The 25,015-nt window shown below is 40.4% G+C and overlaps 1 protein-coding gene across 5 annotated transcripts in view; it reads right to left on the reverse strand.

Annotated features, from left to right (window-relative positions):
* Positions 1–11,880: 11,880 nt before the first annotated feature.
* Positions 11,881–25,015, reverse strand: part of GAD1 (glutamate decarboxylase 1) — a 52,973-nt gene continuing 39,838 nt past the window's right edge. For all 5 annotated transcript variants that reach the window (XM_039493719.1, XM_039493717.1, XM_039493720.1 and 2 more), the window contains 5 exons: positions 21,467–21,545; positions 19,360–19,509; positions 15,827–15,934; positions 14,855–14,944; positions 11,881–12,251 (listed from right to left, as the gene is read on the reverse strand). In XM_039493719.1, the coding sequence (XP_039349653.1) occupies positions 12,078–12,251; positions 14,855–14,944; positions 15,827–15,934; positions 19,360–19,509; positions 21,467–21,545 (601 nt within the window). In that variant the 3' untranslated portion in view covers positions 11,881–12,077. The remainder of the gene's footprint in view (positions 12,252–14,854; positions 14,945–15,826; positions 15,935–19,359; positions 19,510–21,466; positions 21,546–25,015) is intronic.

Below are 25,015 nucleotides of genomic sequence, written 5' to 3' on the forward strand. Positions count from 1 at the left end.
CTAGATTATGTGATTAAATAATTGGGCTTGATTGCCATCTTATAAATTATTCATTCTTAGAGGTGCTCTTTGTTTCTTTTTCCTCCTCTTGGCAATTTAGTTTTGACGTGTCTCTGGAATGGGCACTGTGTGAATGTTACTTGGAATTGTACCATCTCTTTCCCTTCTACTTGTATGTGGGATGAGAGGGTCTGATTCACAATTTCACATTATTGTGATTCCTTTTTGTACACTCCCCCCACCTCACAAACACACGCACCACTCTCTCTTGATTGGTCTGATTTTCCATCCAATACAGGGCAGAGGTACCCATACTGTGGGACAGACAGACGGAGCGTTATTCATTCTGACAGTGCTTTGGGATACTGTAAATGAAGGGTAACACACTAATGGTACCCTGCATTTATTTATTAACTATGGGTTTGGCTACACTTGCAGGTGTGCAGCGCTGGGGGGTTACAGCTGTGTAGGGAAAGCGCTGGAGTGTGGCCACACTGACAGCTACCAGCTCTGTTGGGAGTGGTGCATTATGGGCAGCTATCCCAGCGTTCAAGTGGCTGCAACGTGCTTTTCAAAAGAGGGGGGTGGGGTGGAGTGTGACAGGGAGCGTGGGGGAGAGAGAGAGAGTGGATTTTTGGAGCCGACACTGTCAGCTCCCTGCCTTGCAAATTCTGACCACTTCCCCGACCCCTCATTCACTCTTAAATGCAAATAGCCTGCAGACCAGAGCAGCTGTTCCGACAGACTTCCTTCCCCCCCTCCCCACGTGCTGTTTCTCTCCTCAAGCAAACACTAGGCTGTGGACATTCATCCCCCTGCCTGCCTCATTCACAGCAAACAGGAGCTGTGTTTGTTTTTTAGATAAGCAACTCCGGGAGCCCCGAGTTCACAACAAAACAAAGAGAGGCATCATAACAAAACAAAAAGAGAGTTATTTAGTTAAAAGCATTATGGGAAAATTCTGGAGGTCAGTTACAGCGTAGTAAGATTAATCACTGTTTACACTGGCACTCCAGCGCTGCAGCACCAGCGCTGCAGTCGTTATTCCTCAGGCAGACGTGGAGTACAGCCAGCGCTGTAGCCAGGAAGATACAGCAATGTATGTGCCTTGCAAATGTGGACGGTGAGCGAGTTGCAGTGCTGTAAAGCCACCACCAGCGCTGCAACTCTCCAGTGTAGCCAAGCCCTATGTTTGTAAATACAGCAACATGATTGGGTGGATTACAGACAAATTAGAAGCTCATCTCATAAAACCAAATTGAGGACATGTTTTCTGGGGTTTTGTTTGTTGGATTTAATGTATTTTTTTGGACAAAAAACAGTTATTCTATTAACCGGAGTCTTCTTTAGTTGCTTGGGGATCCGATAATACTCCTTTGGGGCCCATGACGATTCCAACTATCCCCTTCCAGTCCCCTTGCCAGCCTTCTATGAACCGTCCTGACAGCCAAAAGCCACTCCTGAATTGAGGTGCAGAGTAAACTGAAGATTCTCCAGAGCCCCCAATGGCTGTACATACCATGTCGGTAGCACTTTCAGAGCTTTGAAAATTCTAAAATTATGGCAGCATATAGACAATAAACCTGAGTCATTCAACATAATTATTGACACTATGCTCATAGAATTTCTGCCACCCCCATCCCTCCATGAGATAAGACTTTTGGGGAAGGCAACTTGTTTCAGTTACTGGACTACTGGTTCTTTTTATAGTGTGGGTGATGTATTCAAAGGAGGAGAATTTGTGGAGGGTTTTGGTTTTAATCGGGGTGTGGATTACTACAGCAGCTTTTATTCCAGAGCTGCAATCAGAACATGGCTTGTGCTCACAAGAGAAATCTGAGGGAGCTGTCTGAAGCCAATGAAAATTCTCACTGTGGTGGGGCCCTGTTACACAAATTAACAAATATAAAATTGAAGAGCATCTTTTGATCTCTGATCACATCTTGCAAAAACATAAAGCATGGCTATTTTTGGAAAACGGGCATATATAAAGCACAGTGTCATTGTCTAACACACTACTGATAACAAAACCACTAGTTCGATTACTGAGGCTCAAATGCACTCTTATAGAAATACTATAATTCACTAGAATAATAAAACAGAATGGGGCCTCCTAGAAGTCAAGCTTCCAACTTGAGTGTGTTTTATAGCACTGGTGCTCTTCCATGTGGAAAAATATATGAAATAATTGAAGACTCATAATAATGCAAAATAGTTCCAAGTTATAAACTAACCCAACTCAATAAAGTGCAAACAATATAATAGGAAAAATGAAACTGCTATTAATAAACTGACCTAATTAACTGCAGACCTTTACACACCAGTAAATTAACAAAACATGTTAATTTTTGTTAGTTAATTTGCAGTATTCTGTACTTGTTTTTAGTACATTCAATATACATACAAAAAAACAAAACAAAACCCAAAAAACAAACAAACAAAAAACTTGAAACCAGGACAAACATCCAGAGAACATGCAAACAAGGTATAACCATGAAAAAGTAATGAATATTTAAAATTAGTTATTTTTCCAAAGCAGAATCTAGCAATAACTAAGAGCCAATTAGTTTTGTCCAAAAAAATTAATTCCGCAGGGGTGCGCGCATGCACGCGCGCGCGCACACACACACACACACACACACGTGCAATCCCAATAGTAACACTCACCAGGCCCAGTTCTTTTGACATGTCAACAATAAAGAGCCATAATCTCTGAGCCCACCTAGCTGCTACGTTGACTCCACAATTCTCCATTAATCTGTCTCAGGAGAACTAGGAATCTATGACTTGCAGAAAGCCACAAACTTTCAAACCCAGGTTTTGAGACTTGAAGTAGCCACAACATTCAAAAGTCATAAGCTACCACCTTCAGCTCAAGAAAATTCTCAACAGCTTCTTCTTCTTCTCTAGCATCTGAGGTGTTTACTTGTATCAAGTTCTACAGTTCAAATGCCAGGTAACTAATTGTTCTCGCCAGGGGCGGCTCTACATATTCCGCCGCCCCAAGCAGTCATGCGCGGGAGGCGCCCCGGAGCCCCGGGAGCAGCGGACCTCCCGCGGGCTTGACTGGTGAGGGTCCGCTAGTCGCGCGGCTCGGCTGGACCTCCCGCAGCTGCGGGCGGTTCGCTGGTCCGGCGGCTGCGGTTGAGCTGCCGCAGTCATGCCTGCGGGAGGTCCAGCCGACCCGCGCGACCAGCGAACCGTCCCCAGTCACGCCTGCGGGAGGTCCACTAGAGCCGCGGGAGAAGCGCCCCCTCCGCAGTCATGCCTGCGGCAGGTCCCGTCGTCCCGGGGCTCCGGTGGACCTCCCGCAGGCGTAACTGCGGCAGGTCCACCGGCCCAATCTGCTGCCCCTGCCGGCAAGTGCCGCCCCACGTGCATGCTTGTCGCGCTGGGATCTGGAGCCGGCCGTGGTTCTTGCTCCTCTAAACACTGTCCACAGTGTAGGGCCCAAAATGGTACTGTGCAAGCAGTATGGACCAGATCTACATTCTGAAAAGAACTGCTAATAGTGGGGCACATCAATAGTTCTCAGATGTTTATTAATATTCCTTGGACTAGAAGATTGTACCTCACATTCCTAAAATTTCACTGCACATTCATAGTTTAATTTTAGGTCCTGCTAATTGAAGTATCTGTTACTTGTTAGTACATTGCTAAAAATAATATTCCTTTCTAAACAATTCCTGTAGAAGTTGTCAGATCTTTTTGGTAGTTCTTAGCAAGCCATTTTCCCTCTTCTTAGCCGATTCCTAAAGCACTTTGGGAGTCAGAGGCAGTTATAGGCCTTATAAAATGTCTAAACCCCCTGATTAACAGATATTAAAACCAGGGGGGACCATTCTGATGATCTAATCTGACTTCCTGCACAACGCAGGCTGAAGAATTTAATCTAAGAATTCCTGCATCAGACTCTCAATTTCTGGATTAACTAGAACACATCTTTTAGAAAGGTGTTAAATCTTGATTTAAAGATTTCAGGTGCTGGAGATTCCATCACAGATATATTCATAGATAAGAGAACATTATTGCTTTCATTCTTGATGGAATACTTGTTTTATATCATGTCCTGCTTTAAGAATTTTTTAAAATTGTACTTTCTTACCATACATGTCCTTGAGGAAGTCATAGCCAGCCTGATCATACAATTATATGTTATATTATATGCACACACATGTTCACTCTGTAAGAATTCCACTTGGACAAGAGACTAGATTAACTAGTACAAATTAAAACATTTTAAATCTTGATGTGTAACATGTTTCTGTACCTTTTTATGTCTATCTGTACTGAGAACCTTTACCCTTTTCTTCAGGAGACTTTTCTAAAGGAACAGAGCACAAGAAGATTTTTCTTTCTTTACTGAGTCCATTGCAAAACCTATTCCTCCCTCCTCTTTTTTCCTAACTGTAATTGAAATTCTTGCTTTGTCCAGAATACTGATCCCCAATCATGCTCTGATGAAACCCAAATCACTTCACCTTTGCAGTTCTCCTTTTAACCTTCTTTGTTTCCTGTTGATGCTGCATCTTCTCATTTTAACTTCGGCAGCTTTACTTGCTCACTTTGTTCTTCAGTAAGTTACTATTTCCCATTGCAAGAACTTCTTGTTTCAAATAACTTCATCCCTAGAGTAGAGGTTGTAATTGAAAATCATAAAACACTAAGGGACAAATTCAGGCCTGGTGCAAAGAGGTGAAGTACCCTTGACATCAGTGAAGATGCACCCACTCCCAAATAGTCTGAATTTGGTACTAACATTTTATCAGTCAGTCAACCAGGTCTCTGCATTAGCTGATCATTCCTAAACATTCTTGGGGGAAGAAAATATTCTCCAATATAATACAATAATTATTTTATGTCCGTGCTTTATATTACATTACACTTAGATATTAACCTTTAGAAAACTTATTTGTAGTATAAATTGACTGCCTCAGTCTGTTTGCTTTATATAATCTTATAAATCAGAACTAGAACAGGTCCTAAAATCCCTTAGCATATAAATACAAGCAACCTCAAAGTTTATACAAATCCACATTTGTGTGCATGCTATTGAAATAAATTGACACAAATTTTAATATCATGCTATAGATAATACATAAGGCAATATTTTTTCAGCATTTTTCCGTCATCATGCAAGAAGAAAATGTTTTTGTTATTTTGAGTACTAATTCAAAAGCACCTTTATTTTTCAGTGACACACATGAGGAAAGTGTCTAAAACTAATTAGACTCCTATAATAGCACTGTAGTTTGCTATAAAACACAATACATTAATTGAAAGCACACTAACCTTTTGAACCATCTTATACATGTAAGATAGTATTTAAGACATTTTATGACAAATTGCCACATGTTCATATTTTTCTTATACAGGAAAAATCTTGGCTTTTGTATTTATGATGCATAATTCAAGTCCAATTTAAAATGATCTTCTACTGCAGTAAATTATGGCATTCCTGCAAACCCTGTGTCTTATTTTTACATGACAGGTATTTTACATCCATGTTTAATACATAAATGATAGTAAAATATAATTAGTATTTTGCTCAACTATTACATACTCATTGAAATGCAAGTTGTGGCTGATATTAAAATTTATACTATATTAGCTATAATATTCTGAACATGTATGACCTTGGTACATGCCAGTGCCTATTTTTACAAATATTATAGAAACATCACAATTTTTTACCCAGCTCTGATTTAGAATCCCATTCTATAGTTGTTATGTTAGCAAAACTCCCATTGTATTTCACTTATCAGGGACTGGATTCTGCTTCCGTTAAAATAAATAGAAAAACTCCCATTGACTTCAGTGGCCACAGGACTGGGTCTTTCATGTATACCTTTACAAAACAATTTCTTTTAAAGTTTGTTCAGGGCATTCACAACATAAAAATGTAAACCTAATTTACATATGTTTAAATGAATCATTTTTACTATAACTGATTGTGTAGTATAATGCTCAGTCATTCAAAATGTTGCGCATTCTAGCCCTGACCCAACAAAATACTTAAGAACATACTTAATGGTACACTCGTTCATAGTTGCATTGACTTCCAAAAGAAAACTCGTGCTTAAAATTAAACAAGCACTTAAATGCTTTTCTGCAACAGATCTAGGGCATTCTGCGCCTTGTAGGTTTGAACCCATAATGAGCAGGTAGCCCTTGATCTTGCATTTGGTTGTGTGTGGGTGCAGTCTGGCACCTGTGCTTTGCAGGATCAGGTAGTTGCAAGATCAGGTCACAAGTTAATGCACATAACACCTCTGACCACACTTGCAAAACCTGATCCTCTATTTCTTTTACATACAAAAGTCCCCTTGCAGTATATGATCCTGATTCTGCAAATACTTACACACATGCTTAACTATACACAGTGTGAATAGTCCCACTGAAGTCAATAGAACTATTAAGTGTGAAAAGTTAAGCACGTGTACAAGTCTTTGCAGGATTGGGGCCTATGATTGGGCTCATGATGATCTCTGCTACAAGGATGTTAGTTTTATAAATACATCCACATATTAAATATCAGTGAAATGCAAATATTTGGCTCTCTGTCTTCCAGAAGAGCTTGATCCACCTCTTCTTAGTCCAGCGGTTCTCAAACTATGGGTCGGGACCCCAAAGTGGGTCAGGATCCCATTTTAATGGGGTCACCAGGACCAGCATTAGACTCGCTGGGACAAAGGGCTGAAGCCAAAGCCTGAGTGCTTTAGCCTGGGGCAGCAGGGTTCGGCTTTGTCCCCCCCTTCCCTGCCTCCACCCAGGGTCACATAGTAATTTTTGTTGTCAGTGCAATGAAGTTTGAGACCCCCTGTCTTAGGCACACTAAACTCACATACTTTTATGTGAGTTTTGCTTGAATAAGCTGAATTGGGCCTTCAGCAGTACCAGATGAAGAGATGTTTCTGCTTTATGCTTTTCACCAGATGATCCACAATCCCTGCAAAGTAGTAAAACTTCATTACTCTGTTCATATCTGAATACTGAAGTTCTTATGCAGCATGTATGCATGCAAGCTCCCACTGAATTCAGGATTAAAAGCTTTGTGTCCTAAAGCTTTGGCTCACTGTTTTTAGTGTTTAAGATTTGCTGTGAGATGTACGTCTCGTGTTCTTGAGGAAAAGCAGAGAACTCACAAATAATATGAGACAAATGAAACAATTTTAAGATAAATTTTTATTGAAAAATTTTAATTGCATTGCATATCATTTTTATAATTTCACAGTTCTTTTAGCCACAAAACACAGAGATTCTGTTTTAAAAAATCTCTTTTTATTTGTCACCATTCAAAAAACATGTTGTGCCTTGAATAAAGGATGATTTTAAAATTCTGGGCTATTCTCGAGAACCCTGGTTCTGTCTGTCTGCCACGAATGGTAGAATCTTGCTGTGTTCTCCAAAAAGGGGTTCTAACAACTGAAACTGGAACTTTTCCTACTTAAAATCAACAGCTGTTTTGGTTCTCCTTTTCCAAATCTAATACATCAGCTAGTAAACACTGAAGCAACAATTTCTAGTTTGGCATCTTCCCTCTATTTGGCATTTGTCAAGGTACTTTGAATCCACCCACCTTAATAGTATAGCGCTTGTCAGTAAGATTTTAAAGAAGAAATCACAACCTCAGAGTAAATTACCAACTCGTTACATCAGGAAAATTGAGTTACTCATCTATAATTGTATTTCTTGAAATGAGTCACCTCGTCCATGGCTTCACGCTTTCTGATCTTCCCCACACATTGCTGTGTGGATTTACGAACAGGAGAGTTGCAGAGAGGTCTTTGTTTGAGAAGCCATAGAATATTACTCAGATGAAGATTGACTACTGGAAGGGAAATAGAGAGACTTTGTCTCATTGATGACCATGGCCATCCCCTAAATAAGGCTCTGTTAAATTAGCTGTCTGAGTTGAGGTAAACCAGGACCCTGTGCTGGTGGTGATGGGAAGTCATTACTGCTAAATATCCTAATGGACAACATCAATCACAAGGAGATACCAGAAACTGGTTGTGAGCATCATTTGCTACAAAACTAAGATACAGTGGTACCAGAAAGAAAAAATCCCATATATCATATATGAAGATAAATTTAACTCTCATGGCTGCGAGAACCACCTCGAAGATAAACTTCATGACTCTGTGATAGGCAGCAGGATCCATGTTATTAAATGTCACTTCTAGATGCAAACTATCATTGGCAGTAGCTAGAGCAGTCTGGTAGTTCTGATCTGGCAAAAGCAAGAAACTGTGCCAAATGGAAGAGAAGCAATTTGTAGTAATCAAATTACAGTTTGCGCACTACTCAGGAGAACGAGATTCTGTTCCCAGCCAGTATCATTCAGGACTTACTGCATGATCTTTGTCCTTCTCCAGTCTGCAAAATGGGGATCCTATTACTTAGCTTCCACATATGTTTCTAAAGTGTATAGAGTTCTTCAAATATTATTGTTATAAGGTGGTGATAATCTGGACACTAGGGCCGGAAAGTTAAGATTTTAAAGTTAGAGCGTAAAGTATGAAGCCTGCATCTTACCTCTCCAGTGGTACTGTCACTGAAACTCCCTGAGTGAGGGCATGAAGGGGGTCATAAACTCTAAGCTAAAAATTGGTCAAAGAAACCACAAGAGACTGCTGCTGCTGTGTGTGGAAGAAGTAGACTCCCCTTTCAAGGCTGGTCAGATGTCTTGGCAATGACTAGCATAGGCCATAATGTTTTTCATACACTGTGAAGAGTAGAGAGATGCTATAATTTTCTGTATCAGGTCTTTGAATAAAGTGAACTATTCAGAGGGGAAAAATCTCATCCATAAACTTATGCTTCAAAAATTAATCCAGCCTTTTCATTTCTAAGAGAAGAGTTTGTTTCTGAACACCCGAGAACAGCCTTGTGAGTAGGAGAACTCTAACCTTTAATGAGAAATGGCCTGCATCTAGAGAGAATGGCATTTGATTTTAAAAGATTGAAGCCAGAACCAATACTGATGCTGACAATATCCATGGAAGCAGGATTCAGACCGTATATCATTGACTTTTATACCAAAGGTGCTAGCATCAAAGAAGGGACGATGTCAGGAATATTTATTCTGGAAGATCAAAATTCAAGCCTGTAGAAGCATGGCCCACTGCAACTATCTGCACCAGCTGCGTGAAGTAAAAACATTGCCCTAAGGAGATGGGACTACTAGAAGGACAACTGTGCTAGTGGGATTACTGGGTGGCTTCATAGTTGTAAGATTTTGAGGTGGATAATATGGATCATCCTCTGTATGTTATAGTTAGGAGGCAAAAAGAGAGCCACAAAAGTGAAACAAGCCCTGAACTTGACTCCAATGAGCAATAAGGTCATAACAAAATGAAGTTCAAGAAGAAGCTTCTACAGAGTGTAAGAGAGGAGCGAGGTATACTGGGTCTCTAGGAAAAGAAAGAGAAAACAGTGCTTGGGAATGACTAGCCACCCAAAACTCATCTCCTTAAATTTTGGAAGAGTCCTGGTGACAAAAATAAGCATGGAGTGCTTATACATCAGAATTAGAACCTCTGGACCTGGAAGTTAGATTGGGCCCACCAATGTTAGACTCTTGAAATGGGTTTCTCAATTTTTCCATTCACAGAATGTCAAAATGCCCCAGGCTTTCCTGGCTATATGAGACAGGTTAGACATGGTGTTTTGAATATCCAACTGGTATTTACTCTAAAGACCACAGGTGAGGCACAGCATAGAATTTGCAGCCCCAGGGGACCATGGTCACCTTTGCACCTTCCCAATCCTGGGCTGCTCCAGGGGCTGGAAAGACCTAGGGGGAGCTGTGTAAGCTATGGCTGACTCCTTGGATTGTCCTATGAGCTGCAGTGATGTCTGGAATTTCCTTAGTGCTGTGTGATGTGGTCCTGCCCCTGACGCACTCCTCCCTTCTCCAGCCCTGCCTCCAGCATGCCAACTAAGCCAACCTTACATATGTCTTCTGCATTGCCTGTACTAAGGGAATCCTCTTCTGGGTACAGCCTAGGCTTTTAGGGCCCCTTCATGCTACTGCAGCCTGTTCACATGGCATAAAGTGGGGTGCCGAGGCAGTGAGTGTCTAACTCCCTCTAAATAAATGAAAAAGCAACACAAAGTGTGAGGATCTTTTTGGACAGAGTATTGCTGTAGTTTTAAATCTAAATGTGTCTCTTTACAATCCTTTAATAGAATATTTCTAATGCAATTAAATTTTATTTCAGAGTGGAAAGAAAAGTAGCTTATTACAGACTTTCCTGTACAATAGCCATAGCAGCATATTTTGAAAATATTTTGAATCAGCAGATTTCAGTTATCATGACAATAGTCATTCTGTAGACAGAGGACTATTGAGCCTTATTTGATTCCACTACTTTGCTGGTCTGCCAGTACAAAATCATGTACTTTGTAGAACTGGTTACCTAGTTAATTAAAAACTGAATGGGCTGCAGATGACTCTTGTGTCTATATTTTGAAATGTCTGATCAGTTAAAACTATGGTGACAAGCCAGCTGTATTTAAACATTCTGTGGTGAGTTTTTCTTTTCCTCTGTAAACTCCAAAATACATAGTGAATTCCCCTTCTACAAAATATTAATAATCCTGGTTAACAATCTCACAGATTTGGTACAGATTTTCTTCAGGAATCTTGCCCCAAAATTTAGCTAAACTAGTCACAGAGATTGGACCTGAACTACAACAGAAGTACAGGGGGCCTTGGTTATTATCCAATATTCACTAGAAAAGCATTCAGAACACTGGACGTACAGGCAGACATTACAATTAATAAAGGTGAAGAGTCTATTAAAGTAAAGGGATTTAATTATACTAGAGTCTATATACAATGTTAGAATTCCTAATGATCAGTAAAATTAACTGTAAGTTGTTATTTTAAGGGCACTATTATATAAATAAAAGTGTCAGCTAATATTTTTATCATCTCTTTGGCTCACAAATGCACTAAAATACCATAAACATCATTTAGAACTTCAATAATATATATAAATAGGATACATTACAAATGGAAGAAAATACAAGACAACTCTTTAGCATGGTAAATCTCTGCATATAAATAAGCAAATATTTCATAGACCTAGAATTGAACAGTTATCTTGCTGTAAAACTATTACATTTAATTCCTTTTCACAAAGTCATTTAACAATAATATACACAATCTACACAAATTAATCTCTAAAAATACAGCAATAATATACCTGGTACAATGACTCTGCTACTATTATCCCCTGCTATGACACTAAAGGGGAGATACAACTATCTTACTGGGGGGTGCTTTTAGGATCCATTGTTTTTGTATGTGAGAGAAGCACCAACAATAAGGTTTAATACTATTAAACATTTTCCTTAGCTCCTAAGAAGCTACATTTTTTAAAATGTTTCTTTACAGCTATTTGCATTTGTTAGACTGATCTGCCGCACATTGTCCACATCATTAACTGTTGAAAGAAAAGTTAGTTCTCTTAAAGTGGAAAACATGCTGTGGCTTAGTTCTAAATTCATTACCATTTATATATATATATATATATATATATATATATATATATATATATATATATATATATATATAAATGGTAATGTATATATATATATATATACTGTACATACATATTGTGCAGAGTTCTTAATTCTCTATTTTAATACTTATTAGTTTCCTGCTGACTATAATAAACAGACTAAAATAAGGATCAATAGTACACTTCAAGATAATATATTTTCCTTCAGTAAAATGACCTACCAATACATATATATTTCAGTAACCCATAGGTGCTGGAACTAGGGGTACTGGGTGTGTGTGGGGGCTACTGCACCCCCTGGCTTGAAATGGTTTCCATCATATACTGGGTTTACAGTTTGGTTCAATGGCTCTCAGCACCCCCAGTATACAAATTGTTCCAGCACCTCTGCAGTAACCTACAGATTTTTTTGTGTTAGAGTGTCTTAGGAGAGTGGAACATTTAGAAAGGGAATTTCCTTAAAGGGTATTCTGCAGAACTGGGTAAAAAATAGCCAGTGCTGGAAAACAGTGGACTAGAGGAATAAATAGTTTGCCAAGAATATTACAGATCCTGCCCCAATCTTTCTATTTCTTCAATGAGGAAGTCAATGTCAGACTTAGTTGCCGCCGGGTTTGAGACAACCATTCGGAAGAAGTTGACTTTATCTCCCTGTGGCTGATATCCAACCATTGTGGTACCTGACTCCATCATCAGAGCTTTGATTTTCGGTGCCACCTTTATAATTAAAACAAAATAGGAAAGCAATTTATAACCCTTTTCCTTTCTTACTAGTCACCATATTTCTTAATTTAGAAAAGAGAGCAATTACACCAGAGACAGATGTTTACATAAAACTGTAGAAAGAAAATGCTTGATTACATATTTTATGTATATATAATAGTGATATGTAAATTAGATGTTTATATTCTTCCATACTTAATAATCTAAGATGTTATGATTAACAACGATGTCAACTTAAAAACCATAGCTTAAGCAAACTATTCCTTATTAAGCTACTAATAACATCTTAGAGTACTGGAAGAATTTACAAATCTAAATTTACGTGTCACTATTTATTCTTCTGATTAATTATTGAAATTCTTATAGTTTGGACAATGAAAAGTAACAAACCCAATTTCACTCTGGTTTATAGTCTCATTTTCAACTTTTTAATGCTTCAGTATTTGGATGACAAACACTGAAAGTGCATCGTTAACTGTTAAAACAGGTCAGGAAAAGAATTCATTGGAAAATTTTAACAAACATGACTTTTTTTTTGTCTTTGTAGGAATTTTCAGTGGAAATTGTAGACTTTGTATCAAAAAACAAGGAAAGGAGACACTTTCCGTTATAATTTTTGTTTACTCAGAAAGCCTTTTTTCAGCCAGCCCTATTGTATAAAGAAAACTTTCAACTGGTATTTTTTTTTTAAATCATGGAAACATTTCGATTGGTTTTACAGCACCATGAAGTTATTACAATTATCTTCTTTATTTTCATTTTCAAAGAAAAAAATCCATCAAAGTCTTAACAGTTGCACGGTATCTGTCAATAAAGAGCAGAGCACCTTGCCTTTCCTTGCCTAATTATGGGCCAGATTCTGCCACCCTTATACATCTTGAGTAGTACTCCACGTGAATAAGGGTGACACAATTTAGTCTTGTGAAATCTGGGGTCTATCTGAGAAGACTCGGTAGAGTACACAGGCAAGTTAAAATGATGATTCCCAGAACTACTTCACCCCTGACCTAGTCCCTGCCATTCAGTGTCTATCTCTGGGTGCCATTTGACACTTTTTCCTTGATGTCTTAGGCCTGGTCTACACTGGGGGGGGGGTCGATCTAAGGTACGCAACTTCAGCTACACGAATAGCGTAGCTGAAGTCGAAGTACTTAGTTCGAATTACTTACCCGTCCTCACGGCGCGGGATCGACGTCCGCGGCTCCTCCGTCGACTCCGCCACCACCGTTCGCGGTGGTGGAGTTCCGGAGTCGACGGGAGCGCGTTCGGAGTTCGATATATTGCGTCTAGATGAGACGCGATATATCAAACTCCGAGAAATCGATTGCTACCCGCCGATATGGCGGGTAGTGAAGATGTACCCTCACAATGTCTCATCACTAGCTCATTCTTAACATGGTCAGATCAAACACTTTATCTTTCTTCACAGACTTTTCCCTCGCCCTCTCTTTTCTATCGCTGTTGGCAATTCCATTAGTCATCTTGTCCCATAGATTCACACAAGTAATTTTATTAATTCCTCCCTGTCCTTCTTTCCTCGCAGTGATGCTGCCACAAAATCCTGCTGGTTCTTCCTTTACAATATCACCAATTTGCCTTCTCCTTTCTATTCCCACCACAAAAAACTCTTGGTCAGGGTCTGATTATCTCATCTTGACAACTGTAATCTCTTTTACTCTCTTGTATTCTTAACCTCACCCCAATCTGAACTATCCAAAATGCTGCCACAAAACAATATACTTTAGAAGAACTGGATACGTTCCATGTCTGATTTCAAAGGAGAAATATAACTTCAGCCCCAATAAGAACAGGAGACGAAGTGTCAAGGTCCAGAGGCCAGTCATAACATGGAACTCTGGGGTAGAGCTGGTCTGCAATTTTCCAGTGAAATAGGTTTAGAAAATGCTGATTTGTTGTACCCAAAGTGTTTCATAGCAATGTATGGGGTTCAACAAACTGACTAGCCACCTGCCCGGGTTCCTGCCAGCTCAGCTGGTGTGCTGCTGAGGAGCACAGGCTTCCATGGTTCACAGCTCAGAGGCAGTCCTACCAAGGAGACTGCTCCTGGAGCCCACAGATTCCAGGATCCTGGGCTCGATGGCTCTCTGAGCTGTTGACTCCCCAGGCTGCAGGGATTGGGCAGTCCAGGGAGATAGCTGGCCTAGGAGTCTCAAAACCCTGGGGTTCCTGGTCCTAGACAGTCTGCATGATGTGGCTGCCCAAAAACATAGACCCTTGAAAATCTGACAGATGTGGACTGAAAGGGACATTATTCTTGTCACTTTCACCCATCACTGAAAAGCAGCTGTGAAAATAACAAGAATCATTGTCAAGAATCATGACAATCTCAGTGAGCAGCTGCCAGGGTCCTGCAGGAAATAATTATTTTGGGAAATACCATGTACTGGCATTTCCAGAACAACGATTTTACAGAATTCCCCATTCCCTTGCTAAATGGAAATCCCAAATTTCCATCAACTCTATTTTGGAAACCTGGCTCAGAATCTGCACATGCAGAGATATGTTATTTTAGATAAATAGAACCCTTTGGCTTAGAAATGAATCAATATATTTTACATTTAATGTGAGCTGCATACCCTGTGTAGCTTTTCTCTTCTCTCCTCAGAGTCTGGTATGCCCCTGAGACTCTGAGGAATGTACCAGAAACATACATTTGTGTGTTCAGGCTGAAAAAAGAAAAAACAAACACATAAGTGAATAAACATAATAGGAATATATGGATCACCCACACCAATCTCCTGAAGGACAATAAATTGTTATTGAATATTTTATTACAGAAGTAGAATCCATACATTTTATTAAGGCTGTTAATTCTATATATTAAGAAACAATACATTCTGTATAATATTGCTACTTCAGTCTACTTGCAGCCGCCATCTTGGATTCACTATGCATTGTCCCGTTTACAATATTCTAGAGTGCTCATGAAGTACAAACATTGTTCAACACTTATGTAATTTTAAGAGGATGTCCCTTTCAAGATTCCAGTGCCAGACAGCCCCCGGTCGTATTCAGTGACATTGTACACAGGCAGGTCTGTCTTTTGGTAACTGATTTTCCTCCTCTTAGTAAGTGAAGAGACAAAAGTGTGTATCAACCAAGACTTTATGCAGAGGCACCAGCAGCAGAGGAGGTAGCAGCTTTCAGAGAACCAACAGTGACAACCTCTGGAATGTCAGCATGAATAGACTTTATTAAGGCCATCTTCATACCCTAAGTCACACCAGTTCCTCTGCACTACATTCTTATGAGAATCTGGCTCTTTGTTGATAAATACCATCTGAAGTGTTCAGCTTGTGGCCCAATACAGTCCTTTAAGGTGAAAAGAAAAGAAAAAAGAGGGGAGGAATCCCTGTGTTCATAATTGAAATCCATAGAGAAGTTCATTCTGCCCATATGTCAATGGCCATGTTGTTCTTTTTCATACATAGCTATGAGCTCTTGAGAAACCTATAGAAATTTCAAGATTGCTCCAAGAAATGTATACAAACTTAGTTCCCAGATGTCAAGTTACATGAAAAATATTTTTGGTCTATGTAATGACTTACCTCTCCATCAAAAACCATCTCATATTCTTCCCTGTTTTTAATTTTAGTATAGAGGTACTCTGACAATTCCAGACATTTGTTGATCTGATTTTCAAATCCTACTGTACCCTATTTTAAAAAGAAAATGTTTTATTAGTTAAAAAAGTTTCCCCTCTTTTCTTGTACAATCTAGCCATTTCTAGTAATTAGGTTTGGACAGAAAATAAAATATATAACAGGACTATCATTTTGCAAGTTAAAAAGATGACCACAGAAATAAAGACTACTTTTAGTGAAACTTATTTTGTAAATAGTGAAATTCACATGGTTACATGTGATCTACAAAAGAATTACTATTTTGTTTGTGCACTATTTTGTTTTTAAAAGAACTTTATGGCGATAAATAAATAAAAATAAATACATAAATAGATGAATAAAGGTCTTTTAAGAAGATAAATATTTCAGCTTGTTTTTTTTTGCCTTCAAAATATCAGGAATAGTAAATCTTGGCTCCTCTGTTTTTACTGGAGGACTAGAGAATTGGGGAGAGTTTTAAATCTTTTCTCCCAGTTGTTGGTCAGGAATTTGCATTAAGAAAAACAAGCTAGAAAGCAAATAAGGAGTTTTAAATAGTTTGACTGAAAATCCATTTCCCCACTCAGTTGCTCAATTTTCCAGCTGGTCTTTTGTAATGTCATAATCCCACCCATTCTCCAGTCCTCCAAACAAACAAACAAACAAACAAACAAACAAACAAACAAACAAACAAACAAACAAACAAACAAACAAACAAACAAACAAAAACAACCCTAGAAAAATAAAGCATTAAAAAAAAAAAAACCAGACCACCTTTGTGCTTCATTGAAAAGGTAAATAAGGGCATGTACACATTTTTTCCCCCTTGCAGGTCACCTTTCAGCACCGGTGAAGCCCTTAATGCCACCCTCGTTATGTATCTGTGATGCAGGTTCTCTATACTGGGATAAAATTCACACTGAAAGAATATTTGCAAGATGATTCAAGGGCTTAGATAAATATTGCATTAAGCCCACTGTCTATTTTGGAGGCAAATTTGTGCTCATTTTTGGCAGCTGTTAATGCTGGAAGAAAAACCTCCACAGCTTCCAATGTATCATTATTCCAAAAAATGACCCAAAGGCAGTTGTTGCAATATATATAACATCCAATTTACTAGAAGTGAGTCCAACCCAAAATCTCAGAGCTGATAGCTTTGAGAAAGGCAGCCTCTATAAAAGACCCAGACCAAAATGCTGAGTCTGAGTGCCTCAATTTTTCAGAAATTTGAATTTCTTCAGTTGAATTTTGTGGTGTGGTCTGGGGTCTACAATTTGTTTTAAGAAAGAATCACAAACATCCTACTCCACTTCTGAAGTGTAAATATGGCCTTATCACACTATTGCTTAGATGTAAGCTCGTTGGGGCTGGAGACAAAAAAAAAAAGAATAATAGGTAATAATTGGAGATATAACAATATCCTAGAACTGGAAGGGACCTTGAAAGGTCATCAAGTCCAGCCCTCTGCTTTCACTAGCAGGACCAATTTTTGCCCCAGCTCCCTAAGTGGCCCCCCTCAAGGATTGAGCTCACAACCCTGGGTTTAGCAGGCCAATGCTCAAACCACTGAGCTATCCCCTCCTCTTGATGTATTCGTACAGCACCTATTACATTGGGTTTCTGTTCCATGACTGGGGCTCCTAGGCACTAAAACAATGCAAATAATAAATAGTAATAATATTAAACACAACAGTCTTCCTCCTATTCTCCCTCTCTGCACCAGTGACTGGCAGTCAGGTTCTTCACACACCACACTGGTGCTCTAGCCTCTCAGGCAGAGGAAGATTTTGCACTTCACATCTGTTCTATATTCACGCTTGATTTTGGTGTGCTAAATGGCTCTCAACCATGAGCGGCCAGTGAACTGGCCATTGTTGAGGCTAGCCCCTGGCCCTTCCCCTTCTGCCCTAGGCCCTGCACCTCCCCCGCATGAGCACAAAGCACCCTCATCACAGCTCCCGGTCCCAGCCCTGGGCCACCTAAGCGCCCCCAGCCCTGAAGGGCCCAGCGGCATGGCCGCAGTGCCCCCTGCCCCGGAGTTCCAGGTGGCTGGGAGGCGCAGTCCAGGGCCCCCACCCCAGAATGCCAGGCAGCCAGGAGATGTGGTCCAAGTGCCAGGTGGGCGGCGCAGCCCTGGCCCCAGTGCCAGCTGCCCCAAGTCCTAGTGGCAGGCCAGCCCATCCCAGCCCCAGCCAGCCTGGGCCACGGTAGAGCGCCGGGAACTGCAGGAAGGAGCCTGGGGGAGGAGCCTGGATGAAGCCATGCCAGGCTGTTTGGGGATGCACAGTCTCCCCTGGCCTCTGATACCCGCTGCCCAGGCTCTCAACCACAAAAGAGAATGTTTGTAGTGAGGTTGGCCTGCCAAGAGAGGGCCACAGGGTGGTCAGAATGACTGCTGATTTTGTCGAAGAAAGCCAACGGCACTGAAAACACATGCTAGACTGATTTTTAGAAGGCCAACTGATCTATGGGTGCCTCAGGGTTGACAGAGTTCTGTAGTCAGCCAATGGTGATTAGTATTATACATATAACATTTTCAAGTTATGAGTCAGAGTTCAATTTTAATTAATCATAGGTGGATTTATGTTCTGGAGCTGCAGCCTCAAAAAGGTTTGATTTGGAGAAAGAATTGGTACTCAGTGTACTCAGAACTGCCACCAAATCTGTGTTGGATACCACAGTAATTGGTAAAATGAACACAAGTAAAGATAATTTAGGATGTTCCAATAATTCTTCATGCTTTTGCAAATCTGAATGTTAATATTCAGTTGTATTTCCTTTGCTGCAGTATTTTTAAAGACACTCTGGTAACTCAGAGAAAACTTTGAAAAAATATTTTGTTTAAAAAACAGAAATAGAGAAGCATACTTGTTATTTGCTTCCCTCATTCTTAATATTAAAGAAATTTGTAGTAAACAGGAGCTTTTATTCATCAGAGGTTATGTGCTGTTTAATCCTCCTCTGAAGTAAAAATCCTCTTTATATAAATTTAGAGTGTGCCACAGCAATAATTATGATTTTATAAAGGATTAGATTGTGGCCACCTTATCAACTGAATCACACATTTAGGTAATTTTGCCTGACTGAGCACTGCAGGAATGGCCACAGAGTATTACAATTTCATGTAGAGAGCAAGAAAGAAGTATTAACAGGAAGGAAATGTGTTTACCTGCAAATTTGGGTCCCCTATCCCATAAATACTTATGCACGTGCTCAACATTAGTCACATGAAAAGCCACATTGACTTCAATGTGATTAATGTTAAGCATGAGCCTGAGTGTTTGCTGTCTCAGGGCCTTGGGAACCAATCCTGCTGTCCTTTATCAGGCAAAGCTCTTCATAGAACCAAACTTTGTTTTCTAAGTTTTCCATAAAGTCCAAACAACTCTTTTAAAGAAACAATGTAGGTATTTTCTCTCTTACATACACACAAATTAAATATATTTCTGAGTCATTTTAATTGGACATTTATTGTTTACCTTGGCTTTCCACATCAACCAGAATTTGAAAATGTCCACATGACGACCACATTGTATTGCTTTATCTCCAGTGTCATAGGATATATCATATTGTTTATCTTGCTGGAACAGATATCCTGCACACATCTGATTGCAACCTTGAAGTATACCCTATTATGAAAAAGCAAATATATATAACGCATATGTAAATATATCCATTGAATATGTCCATTGAATATATACAAACAAAAATATATTGTAGAAAAATTGTACTTTTAGGGACCACATTTTCAGATACTGACCTGCTTTGAGGGCGCAAGCTGTAGACATAATTTTGTGCTCTCAAGTTGGTCATTTAGATGTCTAAGTTCCTGATTATTCAAGTGGTGAAGCTGCATGCATATCACACTGAGACATTACATGCATATCACACTGAGATAAAAATAAGTTTTAACAATACTTAAAAATAATATTACTGAAAATACCAGCCTAAATGTATTTGAATTCTTAGTATTCCAAACAAATGTTTCCTGCCTTATACTCCTGGATTCTAGACAGGAGCGGCTCTAGGCATTTTGCCGCCCCAAGCATGGCAGGCAGGCTGCCTTCGGCGGCTTGCCTGCAGAGGGTCCGCTGGTCCCGTGGCTTCGGCGGACCTCCCACAGGCATGCCTGCGGGAGGTCCGCCGAAGCCGCGGGACCAGCGGACCCTCCGCAGGCAAGCTGCCGAAGGCAGCCTGCCTGCCACCCTCGCGACGACCAGCAGAGCGCCCTCAGTGGCTTGCCACCCCAAGCACGTGCTTGCGTGCTGATGCCTGGAGCCGCCCCTGATTCTAGAATATGAGACTTCTCTTTCTTAGAAAATAAGACTTTTGAGAGTTAATTTTTCATTGTCATTTTCTTTGTTGCTATATGTTTATATTGAACTGTGAGACTGCGTAAGCTCAGTCTGGTACATAAATTAACTTAAAGTGTGGAGGAAGCCTTCAACTCCATTTAGGGCCCAACTCTGGTACTACTAAACATCAGTAATAAGTATGAGCATAACTGGGCCCATACTAGACACATCTAGTATGCTTTAACAATAAAAATAAAAAGAACTGTTCCACGTCTTCACTAGCTCGATTAGTAATACTATTTTTCCTTGACTGCATAAGATCTACACAGAAATATAAAGAGAAACCAAAGTTCTCATGTTCTGAGTTATAATATTAAGAACGTACACTATACTTTCATCTTTAGATCTCAAAGCACTTTACAAAGGCAATTATCCCCATTTTATACTGGGGAAACTGAGGCACTGAGCGATGATGTGATTTGTCCAAGGTCACCCAGCAGGTCATGGCATGACTAGAACTGAGGCCTTCCAAGTCCCACTCTTGTGATATATCCAGTAGACCAGTGTTTCTTAACCTTTTTGATGCCAGGGACCAGCTTGCTGCCTTCCTAAACTGTGTCAGTGAGCTCTCAGGTACCAGCGCCAATCTACGGACTGGTTGTTGAGAAACATTGCGCTAGAGACTAGACCACACTGCCTCTCTAAGTACCCATTTCCAAGACTGGTAGTTAGATAAGTTAATGGAAATTAGAAAAATTAAAATGTCCTGCTCATAGATGATAATATTCACATATTGAAAGAGAAGTATGCGGATCCTAATCCTGCTCCCATTGATGAGAAAGTCCTAAAATTGCTTCTGGAGCAGAACAAAAGGTAATGTGGCTGCTTTCCAACAAGATTTTAAACTCTTAAGCCACTTGTGCAATGCAAAATGTTTGCTGTTTATTTTTAAAGCCTAACATTTGTCCAATTATCAAGTCACAGGGTGCATGTACAATGTTTTATAAAAACACAAGGCCAGATCCTCAGCTGGTATATATCAGCATGACTCCACTGACATCACTGAAGCTATCTGAGGATCTTGCCCCATAGTGTTTACTGTGTTAACCAAAAGCTGAAAAAGGAAAAAGTACTTACCTCCTCCTCCAAATAAAACAAACATAAATCTACCCAACTTTTCCCTTCAGAAAGAAGCCTACAGAGAAACAGGCCTTGCAACATGTCCTAAAAAACTCAGCACTCATTTCACTAATTGTTCTATTGCAAGACTATCAAACAATATAAAACAGACCTTTTCCCGAATCAGAATGGCCGAACATTGTAACAAAACTCCCATCATCTTGTGTGGATTCCATGTGACCGAATTGGCTCTGCAAAAGAATTATGCCTTCAGAGTAGATATGGAAAACAAAGGTAAACTTACACCAGTGTAAAGCCAGTGTAAGTGACAAGAGAATTGTCATAAACAAGTTAGGTGTTTTGCCAAATTGATCTAACTATGGAGGGTATCAGTGTCTTTGATGTCACCTTTCCCAGATGTGCTGCCTAGGAAAGCAGTTCTTCCAGAATTGATATTACTGTGTCAGACACTAGTGATTACTTGGTATTGTAATTAATGTCAACTAATTAGTGTCAAACTATGCTGATTACTTGATATTATAACTTTATTCCCAGAAGAATCACCTTCTGGAGACAGCACTAACAGGAATAACAAAAACAGCAGGACAGCTTTGATTAGTTCAAAGTATCTGCAGGTGGGCAGGGAATTATGGAGACATTGTCACACACCAGGTATCTATAGTTCTTTGCTAAATGGCTGGTGCTGTTACAGTTCTCCAGTAGGAAAAAGAAAGAAAAGAAGCTGCTAATTCTTACCCACTTTTCCAGTTAAAGCTCTAAGGGATCTTTTTCTTGTTAATTTGTCAAACATATAGGTTGTTAAGAGGCTATAAAAATCTCTACAGTGCATGCCAAACATATAATGTATAAACTTTTTAGGCTGAAAAGTCAATGAATGTGCAAGATCAGTTAATTTACTTGCCAAGCAGGTGAGATTTCCTGTGTTTTAAACACACTATCCTAGATAGGTTTCAGAGTAGCAGCCGTGTTAGTCTGTATCCGCAAAAAGAACAGGAGTACTTGTGGCACCTTAAAGACTAACAAATTTATTGTAGCATGAGCTTTCGTGAGCTACAGCTCACTTCTTCGGATGCATAGAATGGAACACACAGACAGGAGATATTTATACATCCTATCTATACTATCCTAGATAGTTTCAGGGTAGTGCTTGAAAAAATGTCCCAACATTTTGCAGCTACTGCCCTCTCCATTCCATCTTATTAACTACTGAATATCCCTTGTGTAACTATGTATTTAGATTCTTTACAGAGGGAAAGTATATAGTATGGATGAGATTTTTCATGGTATTTGCCTGGGTGCACACAGGGTGGGGAAGGACAATTTAAAGAGTCCTTCTCTTTCCTTTCATCCCCCTCTCAAGGGCCAGAAATAATCATAGTCCCTGCATTCTGGGGAGCACAGTAACTGGTCCACCCTAGTGGCCACAAATAGAGCAGGTGTGCCCTGTGCTACCAGAGCTATCTTAGGGATGGAGAATGGAGCACATCCACCAAAGGAATAGCTGCGCAGCATGTGTGGTCACCCTGCACCTCTGGGAACTCGTAGTCCATCCACTGGAACTCCTCTTTGTGTAATGCAGTCCGATACAGGCCCTGCATGCACACAGCACAATCTGACCTCTTTGCATAGAAACCAGACTTTGTATGGCATGGGATTTTTTTCAAAAAAGTTCAATGGCATATTAGAAGAAACATTTAGGAAGTAGTATTTATTTGTTGCATTTTCAGCTGGTGAGATATGGTCTCAATTTACTATCTCTGTTACAGAATCTTATCTTTATGTTTCAAAAGCATGAGAGAATTTTAAGTAGTTTTCTCAGGACATGTTAAAAAATAAAAAAGGGAGATATTAGGAGGATTTTAACATAAGGGCACCATTCACTGCCTTGTACAATAAAAGGGCATACCAGGATAGCTCATTCAGGCCCTGCCTCCTTGGCAGAAAGCCATTCAGAGCCTGTATGCGTTTTTGGGTATACCAAGTCTGGGTAGAGTGCTAACAGATCCCAGCTGGGGCCTGTGGCAATCAGTTATGGAGCATGTGTCCTCTACCAGTCCTCTGCAGATCAATGTGGTTTATTATGGTGAGAAAAATCATAGCACCCACTGGGACCTGCTGTTTTCAGTCACTGCTTAGAGTTGGAATTTAATGATTAACACCAGCTGCCCTCAGGTCAGCATCAGTGTGCCAGATTCTGTCCTGATTCACCAATGGGTTGAATAGGGTGTAAGGGCAGAATTTGGCACTATAGCTCCTCAGTGGACCTACTGCCGTAATAAGAGTGGCTGGCCAACTGGATTGGCCAGTGTTTAAACCTGGGTTTGTGTGGCTCAGTTGCTTTGTGGTTTCCCTGCCAAGTGCTTCATACTGCTTTCTTGATCTCTGCACCAGGAGGGTCCACATTATTTTCCCACCCACCAACCTCATTCTTTATTCTATTTTTGCTGGTTACTTGCTATATATGCTAAATTTCCCACTGGTGGGAAATTTTGGCTTTTGCAAGTGCTTATGTTTCATTTTTTCCTTTTATCGTGCTACATTAAGTCTACCTTTGTGTCCTGGGAATTAGAAATGACTACCTCTAGGGTATGGAAGGAATTTTGTGCTAGGCTTTTCCATTTGGCTGGCCAGGGGTAGATTTTACCTCAAATGCCTTTTTTGCTTTCCTTGGGGAGTCAGATATCTTGCACAGATTAATGGTGCATCTTGTATGGTGTCTGGGTATGCCGCACTTTTCTGATTTACATGAATATGGGCAATCCTTGATGATAGAGCCGTATCCACTGGGGCCAGGTGAGCCAAGAGGCAGACCCTCACATAGGTAAGGCCTTGCTGTCATTGGATGAGAGCCATACCTGTGGAAAAGTCTGCTTATCATACTAGACTGGACCATTGTTGAGGTATGGATAAGCTTGGAACTACAGAGGGGGTCTGTCCTGTGACACAGTCTGTGGACCAAGACAGTGCCCTGATGATGCAGGTTACCAGCACATGAGTCTGGGTCAAGTTCAGCAAGAACTTCCTGCCTGTTTTAAATTTGGTTGATTTGAATCAAGGTTATTCAATAAAGGTCAGATCCTTGCCTCAGTGAACACCCAGATGAATGGGGCTGTGTAATAGGGAATGTCATAAAGGCCCATGGAGGTAAGGTATATTTCCCACGACCATTCTCTGGACACTACAGTAGCCTTAGGCTTTCAATAGCCCTCACAGCACCCGTGTCCCTGCTGTAAAGAGGGAATAGCTTTTGGACCAGTGTATTTTACGGAACCACTAGTCACACCTCCCAAGTCCCCTGCACATTAAGCTGCAGTGACTCTGTGATGCTGTGCTGCAGGAAGACCCCTATGTGAGCTCTACAAATCCTTCTACCCCTGCATAATGGAATGGTACCAGCTCTGCTGCTGTCATTGTCCTTTTCAGCCATGGAGAGGGAAGATCTGCCCCCAAAAGCTGCTGCCAGTGTGACCCCACCATGTGTCCCTCTAGTTCAGGGGTGGGCAAACTACGGCCCAGGGGCCACATCCGGCCCTTCAGCTGATTCAATCTGGCCCTTGAGCTCCTGCTGGGGAGCAGGGTCTGGGGCTTATTCCGCTGCCATGCTCCAGCCAGGAGTGAGATAAGGGGCCGCTCTGCATGTCCCTACTCTGGCTCCTATGTTTAGGAGCAGCCAGAGGGCTTCACATGCCGCCCCCTCCCC

This window comes from Mauremys reevesii, linkage group 11 (assembly GCF_016161935.1).
Source record: "Mauremys reevesii isolate NIE-2019 linkage group 11, ASM1616193v1, whole genome shotgun sequence".
NCBI classification, from domain to species: Eukaryota; Metazoa; Chordata; order Testudines; family Geoemydidae; genus Mauremys; species Mauremys reevesii.